At 40.4% G+C, this 8742-nt stretch overlaps 1 protein-coding gene across 1 annotated transcript; it reads left to right on the top strand.

Annotated features, from left to right (window-relative positions):
• The first annotated feature begins 4959 nt into the window (after positions 1 to 4959).
• Positions 4960 to 8170, top strand: LOC140954852 (putative disease resistance protein RGA3). The gene is made up of 3 exons (XM_073405753.1): positions 4960 to 7533; positions 7689 to 7732; positions 7976 to 8170. Exon 1 carries the CDS (start codon positions 5342 to 5344, stop codon positions 6893 to 6895), a length of 1554 nt encoding a protein of 517 aa, XP_073261854.1. The 5' UTR covers positions 4960 to 5341; the 3' UTR covers positions 6896 to 7533; positions 7689 to 7732; positions 7976 to 8170.
• The last annotated feature ends 572 nt before the right edge of the window (positions 8171 to 8742 follow it).

Here is an 8742-nt window from a genome sequence, read left to right as displayed (position 1 = left end):
TCTCCTCCTCTTGTTGTTGTATTATTTCTTTGTAAGCTTGATTAATACAACCAGTAGCTCCGTGGAGTAGGCAAGTTGCCGAACCACGTAAATTGTGTGTGTTTGAGTTCTGGAAATAACCCAACAACTGGTATCAGAGCTTGTTCTTGACAAAGAGGGTGTTTGATCCAAACTCAAAAATCAATGTTCTCAAAACGTGTTTTTGACCATACCATCGTGTAGAGGACAACCGGACGAATCCACTGGTGAAAACCCGGCGAAGAACCGACGTCCTGCATGCCCGAACGCGCCAGAACGCGCCACCGCACAGCCTGCCCACGCGCATCAACGCGCCTCACGCGCGACACGCTCCTTCTTCACCCGTTTCTCTGAAAAACGGGTCGGGTCTGACCCGCCACGTCATCAAGTCGCACGGTCAACGTCCACGTCATCTGCCACGTCATCGAAGACGCAGTAACTAATCGGCTGACACGTGGCTTAATCAAACCGTTTCTGAGTTTTGATCCAGTGCTCCTCAGACACTAATCTGTTGACACGTGGTTTAATCAGGACCGCTTCTGATTTATGATCCAGTGCTCCTCATGCCCTAATCTGCGGACACGTGGCTTAATCTGCACCGTTACTGTGTTTTGATCCGGTGCGACGCAGACTGTAATCGGCTGACACGTGTCTTCATCAAAACCGCTACTGAGTTTTTATCCGGTGTGACGCAGGCGGTACTCTGGCTGACACGCGGCTGCATCTGAACCGTCCGTTAATCCAAAACTTCGATTGCTAATATCTGAGCCATCCGAAGTCCGATTGGGGTGATCTCAGTGTCATTTCCAAGGTTTTTGCCCACTCTGGACACATCTGTAAGGTCAGATTTGGAAAATTCGAATCGGAGAAGTAGTAAAAATGGCAGATGAAATAAAGGCTGCTGGAATTGAAAAATTTGACGGAACAGATTTTGGATACTGGAAAATGCAAATTGAAGATTATTTTATATGGAAAGAAACTTCATCTTCCCTTATTGGGAAGCAAACCAGAAAAGATGGAAGCAGAAGAATGGCAACTTCTTGATAGACAAGTTCTGGGCATTATCCGGCTATCGTTATCAAGAAGAGTTGCTCACAATGTTACGAAAGAAAAATCCACTGCAAAATTGATGGAAAGCCTTGTCTGGGATGTATGAGAAGCCATCAGCAAATAATAAAGTGCACCTGATGAAAAAGTTGTTCAACTTGAAGATGGTTGAAAAACACTTCTGTGACACAACACCTCAACAACTTTAATACCATCACAAATCAATTGTCATCTGTTGAAATTGAGTTTGATGATGAGATTCGTGCACTCATCTTGCTAGCTTCACTTCCAAGCAGTTGGGAAGGCATGAGGACAGCCGTGAGCAATTCAGCTGGAAAATCCAAACTGAAGTATGATGACATTCGAGACTTGATTTTAGCTGAAGAAGTGCGAAGGAAAGACTCGGGTGAAAGTTCAAGCTCAGGATCAGCTCTCAACATCAACACTCGAGGGAGGAGACACGATAGAGGCTCATCCAGAGGCAGATCAAAATCCAGATACAGAAGTAAAAGCAAGTTTGGATCCAGAAAGCAGGTTGAATGTTGGAATTGTGGCAAACCTGGTCATTTCAGTAGGAATTGCACAAAACCGAAGAAACCTGAAGCTGACTCTGCAAATGCTACCACAAATGAGGTACAAGATGCTTTAATTCTTGCTGTACATAGTCAAATTGATGAGTGGATTCTTGATTCTGGTGCTTCATTCCACTGCACGCCACACAATGAAATGCTACAAAATTATGTTGGAGGAGATCATGGTGTAGTTTATCTGGCCGATGGAACACCACTGAAGATTGTGGGTATAGGAGATGTGCAAATCAAGACTATGAATGGATCTATATGGACCTTGCAGAATGTAAGGCATGTTCCTGAATTGAAGAAAAAGTTGATCTCTGTCGGACAACTTGATGATAGTGGTCATTCAATACTTTTTGCTGGAGGAATGTGGAAAGTATCAAAGGGAGCAATGGTTTTAGCTCGTGGAAAGAAAACCGGCACCCTGTATATGACCACAAGATTTGCAGACATCATTGCCTCAACTGAAGCAGAAAATCAAACACAGCTATGGCATTGTAGACTTGGCCATATGAGTCAAAAGGGGATGAAGATACTTCAGTCGAATGGAAAGCTGCCAGAGTTAAAAAATGTCGATCTAGACATTTGTGAAAGCTGTGTTCTTGGAAAACAGAAGAAGGTCAGTTTCTTGAAGGTTGGCAGAACTTTACGACCAAGAAAGCTAGAACTGGTACACACAGATTTATGGGGACCGTCTCCAGTAGCATCTCTTGGAGGTTCTCGGTATTATGTGACTTTCATTGATGACTTCAGCAGAAAGGTATGGGTTTACTTTCTGAAAAATAAATCTGATGTGTTTGAAACATTCAAGAAATGGAAGGCTATGGTTGAGACTGAATCAGGTCTAAAGTTGAAATGCTTGAGATCTGATAATGGAGGAGAATACATTGATGGAGGTTTCAAGGAGTATTGTGTTGTCAATGGTATCAGAATGGAGAAGACCGTTCCAGGCACACCGCAACAGAATGGCGTTGCTGAACGGATGAATAGGACCATCAATGAACGAGCTAGAAGCATGAGGTTGCATTCTGGGTTACCTCAAACATTCTGGGCTGACGCAGTTCATACCGCAGTTTACTTGATCAACCGTGGACCATCAGTTCCTTTGGAATTCAGATTGCCCGAGGAAGTATGGAGAGGAAAAGAGGTACGACTCTCTCATTTGAAGGTCTTTGGGTGTGTTTCCTATGTTCACATAGATTCTGATGCTCGCAACAAGTTAGATGCCAAATCCAAGAAATGTTTCTTCATTGGCTATGGAGATGAAGAATTTGGATTTCGGTTCTGGGATGATCGAATAGAAAGATTATCAGAAGCAGGAACGTGGATCTTCAATGAGAAAGTTATGTATAAAGACAGATCAAAGTGAAGAAACCGAGATGCTGATTCAGGTACAAGTCCACAAAGATCTGAATTCATAAGATTAGAAGGGCTTCCCGATGTTACTAAGCAGAACAACAATCAAGAGTCTTTACAAGAAGATTCAAGCACATCTGTGCCCACTTCCACACAAGAAGATGCGGAGCAACTTGAACCAGCTGTTCGCAGGTCTTCGAGGACGATAAAGCCCCCGCAACGGTTCACACTTTTACTGAATTATATTTTGTTGACAGATGGTGGTGAACCGTTATCTTATGAAGAATCCTTACAAGATGGAAACTCAAGCAAGTGGGAGTTAGCCATGAAGGATGAGATGAGTTCGTTGTTGAAGAACAAGACTTGGGAGCTAACAACATTACCTGAAGGAAAGAAGGCCTTGCAAAATAAGTGGGTCTACAGAGTGAAGACTGAGCATGACGGAAGCAAACGGTTCAAGGCAAGACTTGTTGTCAAAGGGTTTCAACAGAAGAAAGGCATTGATTACTCTGAGATTTTTTCTCCAGTTGTGAAGCTCACAACAATCAGAGTTGTTCTGGGGATAGTAGCTGCAGAAAATTTACATCTGGAACAGTTAGATGTAAAAACAGCATTCCTTCATGGTGACTTGGAGGAAGATATTTACATGCAACAGCCAGAGGGGTTTGCAATGCAAGGAAAGGAGAATCAAGTCTGCAAGCTACAGAAAAGCCTATACGGTTTGAAGCAAGCTCCAAGACAGTGGTACAAGAAGTTTGACAACTTCATGTGCAGTTCCGGGTATACAAGATGCCAAGCTGATCATTGTTGCTATGTCAAAACATTTTTGACAACTCCTACATCATTCTACTATTATATGTAGATGATATGTTGATTGCAGGATCCAGCATTGAGGAGATTGATAAGCTGAAACAGCAGTTGTCGAAACAGTTTGAAATGAAGGATCTGGGAGCTGCTAAACAAATACTCGGCATGAGAATCATCAGAGATAAAGACAAAGGCATACTAAAGCTCTCACAAACAGAGTATGTCAAGAAGGTTCTCAGCAGGTTTAGTATGGATAATGCTAAACCAGTAAGTACACCACTGGGGAATCATTTCAAGCTCAGCAAAGATCAGTCACCAAGAACTGAGCTAGAAAGTGATACATGGATAAATTCCATACGCCTCAGCTATTCGGCTCTTTGATGTATGCTATGGTCTGTACCAGACCAGACATTGCCCATGCAGTGAGTTGTAAGCCGATATATGAGCAATCCTGGAAAGCAGCATTGGGAGGCGGTGAAATGGATCATGAGGTACTTAAAAGGTTCATCAGAAACTTGTCTTAGTTTTCACAGCCGGTGGGTTTGAAACTTGAAGGTTTTGTAGATGCTGATCTAGCAGGAGATGTTGATAGCAGAAAGAGCACTACAGGATATGTTTATACTCTAGAGGTACTGCTGTTTCCTGGAGTTCTACCTTGCAAAAGATCATTGCTCTTTCAACAACAGAAGCTGAATATGTTGCAGTCTCAGAATCTGCAAAAGAGATAGTATGTTGTAGAGTTTCTTGAAGAATTGGGCAAGTTGAATGGAAAAGTACTTTGTATAGCGACAGTCAGAGTGCAATCTTCCTTGCCAAGAATCCAGCATTTCACTCCAGGACGAAGCATATTCAGATCAAATATCACTTCATCCGACAACTGCTGGACGACGAGCAACTAATGCTAGAAAAGGTCTGTGGAAGCAAGAATCCAGCTGATATGTTAACCAAAGGAGTTACACTTGATAAACTGAAGTTGTGTAAAACTTCAGTTGGCCTTCAAGGATAAAAGATAATTTAATTGTTTGTCTCCAAGTGGGAGATTGTTAATTATTGGAGACAAGCAAGCCCCACCATGTGCAAGTGGGAATCCTAATTCCCCACTTTGCACATGGTGGAGGACACAAAGTGGAGGCAATGGTGGGCATAAATGATGATGTCCTTCCCTCATCCTTGTATAATTATGTGTCTTGTGAAGAGCTGCGTATTGTAACGTGAAGAGAAGCAGAGAGAGTTGCAGTTGTGTGAAGCTGCGAGAGAAACACAGAGAGAGTAGTGTGAAACACAGAGAGAAGAGAGAGCTTGAGTGTAGAGTTGAGTTGAGAACATTCTCCTCCTCTTGTTGTTGTATTATTTCTTTGTAAGCTTGATTAATACAACCAGTAGCTCCGTGGAGTAGGCAAGTTGCCGAACCACGTAAATTGTGTGTGTTTGAGTTCTGGAAATAACCCAACAGGCAGGTGGTGAAAACAACAGGGAGCACCAGCAGAAAGGTACAGCGCTTCTTTTCAAGCTCTAATAAGATTGCATTCCGTTTAAAAATGGGTCATAAGATAAAGGGCATCATAGAAAGACTAGCTGAGATTTCATCTCTTAAGTCTGACTTCAACCTCAGCGAGCAGGCTACTGATTGTAGCCATGTCTTGCATGAGGAAACAGGGATGAACCGAGCCTTTGACAGCTTTTCCGGTCTTATCGGAAGAGATGAAGACAAAGAACGCATCATCAGCCTTTTAGAAGCACCTTTTAAGGTTGGTGATGCACATCCTCTCGTCCTTCCGATTGTAGGAATGGGAGGCTTGGGGAAGACATCTCTTGCCAAATCGGTGTGTGATGCTGAAAATGTAAGAAGTCATTTTGATCTGAAGATGGAGGCATGTGTTTCAGATGATTTTTCCTTGAAACAAGTGGTAAAAAAAATTATTAAATCTGCAACTGGGGAAAGATGTGCGGATTTGGATGGGGGTGAACTTAATAAAAAACTTGAAGAAATTTTGAATGGTAAGAAATACTTGCTTCTTTTGGATGATGTTTGGAATGAAGATGCTGAAAAATGGTTGTTGTTGAAGCCTTTGTTATCAAAAGGTGCTGGTGGAAGTAAGATGATAGTAACTACCCGTAGCCGACGTGTTGCTGACATTATGGGTACTGTTCCTGCGCACAACCTAAGTCTTCTCGGTCAGGAGGACTGTTTGTCGTTGTTTTGCAAGTGTGCATTCAAGGAAGGGCAAATGGAGTTGAATCCAAATTTGGTTGGAATTGGGAAAGAAATAGTGGAGAAATGCAAGCAAGTTCCTCTGGCAGTGATTAACTTGGGGACTCAACTGTATGGTAAGACTGATGAAAAAGAGTGGGAATCGGTGAGAGACAGTGAGAAGTGGGAAGAAGAGGGAGATGGCATTTTACCTGCCTTGAAAATAAGCTATCAAAGACTGCCGACTCACTTGAAAAGATGCTTTCTTTATTGTTCCGTTTTTCCAAAAGATTATGTCTTCGCAGATCTCGTATTGGTGCAATTTTGGATGGCACATGGGCTCATTCTTCAATCATCAAATCCAAATGAGAAGTTGGAAGATGTTGGCTTGCGTTATGTGCGCGAGTTGATCTCAAGATGTTTCTTCCAAGATTATGAGGATAGGATTGTTGGAGCTTTATTTAAGATGCATGATTTAATGCATGATCTTGCATCATCATTGGCTCAAAATGAGTTTTCAATCATAAGCTCTCAAAACCACCAAATTTCCAAAACGACCCGTCATTTGTCAGTCCTTGACTCTGATTCATTTTTTCATAAAACTCTCCCCGAGTTCCCAAACAACTTCCATCAAGTGCGGTCAATAGTCTTTGCAGATAGTATAGTGGGGCCTACATGCAAAACAGACTTTGAGAAATGTTTGTTGGAGTTTAAGCATTTGCGGTCTTTGGAATTGATGTATGATTCTGAATTTGAGGCTTTTCCGGAGAGGATTGGCGCCTTAAAACATTTGAGATATTTTCTTTTTGGAGACTTTCTTTTTGGAGACAACAAAATAATAAAAAGACTCCCAAAATCTATTTTCAAATTGCAAAACTTGCAAGCTCTGTTTTATACGTGAAGGATTAGAAGAGCTGCCCAAAGATGTGAGGCATATGATCAACCTTAGATTTTTATTTGTATTTACTAAACAGAAGCGGTTGCCAGAAGGAGGGATTGGGTGTTTGGAGTGTCTTCAAACTTTAATCATTTTTAATTGTGAAAATCTAGAAATTTTGTGCGAAGATATGCAAGGTCTTAAAAGTCTTCGAAAATTGATTATTGGTGGATGTGATAGCTTGATTTCTCTGCCGAGAAGCATAAAATGCCTAACTACTCTGGAAGAATTATTTATTATGGGCTGTGAAAAGCTTGATTTGATGAAAATAGAAGAGAAAGAGGGAAAAAATCAACCTCTTTCCCTTTCCCTTCGTATTGTAATATTTGACAGCTTACCATCAAATATTGCTTTACCGGAACAGTTTCTTCAAGGATCTGCAGAATCCTTACAAACATTTATCATCAAAAAGTGTCCAAGCATTGGAGAAATGCCAGAGTGCATCAGCAATTTAAAGAAACTTCAAAATCTTGAGATCATTGATTGTCCAAGGTTGAGCAAAAGGTGCATAAGGGGAACAGGAGAAGATTGGCCCAAGATCAAACATATCCCTAAAATTAAGGTTGATGGTGATGACAGTGGTGAAGAGACATCTCATGCAGGTAGTAGCAGCAAACCATATTTAAATCTATCATATTTAGTTTTACATTTTTATCCATTCTTCAATTCCTATTTTCGTTTAAATTATTTTCCCTGAAAATAATATTAGCTTTGAAAAAACCAAAAAAAAACTGACAAAACCTCTTGTGTTTTGGAGAGGCGGGTTCAAGTGGAACTCCATCAGCAAGAGAAGAAGACAAGGTATGTCATGATAAAATGCAAAGTTGACTAATTCATTTAGCAATTTAAATTTCTTTGAACTTAATACATCATTATTAAATTCTATGTTTGTCTAATTTTCTCTGTGTGCTTTGCTCGTAGTTCCTGCTAGTGATGTTCTTAGCTTTTCATTTGTTCATAATGGTTGCCAATCAGTTCATTTGCTCCCTCGTTGTTGAACTTAACACATCATTATTAAATTCTATGTTTGTCTAATTTATTCAGGTTTACTAATGTGAGGGTCTTTCGGCCAAGATCTTCTATGACAGTTAGTCTCTTGCAAAGATCAGCTGAAGACTCGAAGTGTCTGCTTTGTGTAATTTCCTTGGCTAGCTATGTGTGATAATTTGTCATTAATAAATTGATAAATATTTGGTTGTTCTGAATTATTTAAATAATTATGCTAAGTGTTTCTAATAATACTGCAATGTCTCATTCATGAGTTTCAAAGATCTTAACGAAGAGACATCCAATAACATATTAAAGTTTATAAATTTTCATTCTGTTTTTCATAAAATTTTGAATTTTTTTTGCTTAAATTAATTATTTTTAATTTTTTTAATGTATAACTGTAAAAAGTATTTTTTAAAAAATATTTTAATATATTTTACGTCACACTCCAAAACCACCCCTTGATCCTAACCAATTTTTGAAAAACTGTTTTTTCATATTTTTTTTCAAACAAACGATCGCACCGCGTACCTCGCCGTCAAAACCACAGCCACCACCATCTTCTTGCAAAATAAAATGACCCTCAAACAAAACTTCTAGCTTTCTTCAACCAGAAAAACCAAACTTTTAACACTAACAGCAATCAATAGCAGCGCCGACTTCACTACCTATACCACCACAACCGCCCCGACTTCTTCCCTAACAGATTCATCTCTCCAGTACACCTTCCTTCGCTCTTCTTGTGCAATCTCCACCGTCGGTAAAAACCTCCCCTCTCTCTTTCTCTAAGCTAATTATTTAACCCTGTTTTAATCATTTTC

The sequence above is a fragment of the Populus alba genome, chromosome 17, assembly GCF_005239225.2.
Source record: "Populus alba chromosome 17, ASM523922v2, whole genome shotgun sequence".
In the NCBI taxonomy this organism is placed as follows: domain Eukaryota; kingdom Viridiplantae; phylum Streptophyta; class Magnoliopsida; order Malpighiales; family Salicaceae; genus Populus; species Populus alba.
The sequence above is the reverse complement of the archived record's forward strand: the minus strand, read 5'-3'. Positions and strand labels throughout refer to the sequence as shown.

Bases quoted from the DNA above. Each gene is read 5' to 3' on its own strand.
- LOC140954852 (XM_073405753.1), top strand. From the start codon at position 5,342: ATGGGTCATAAGATAAAGGGCATCATAGAAAGACTAGCTGAGATTTCA.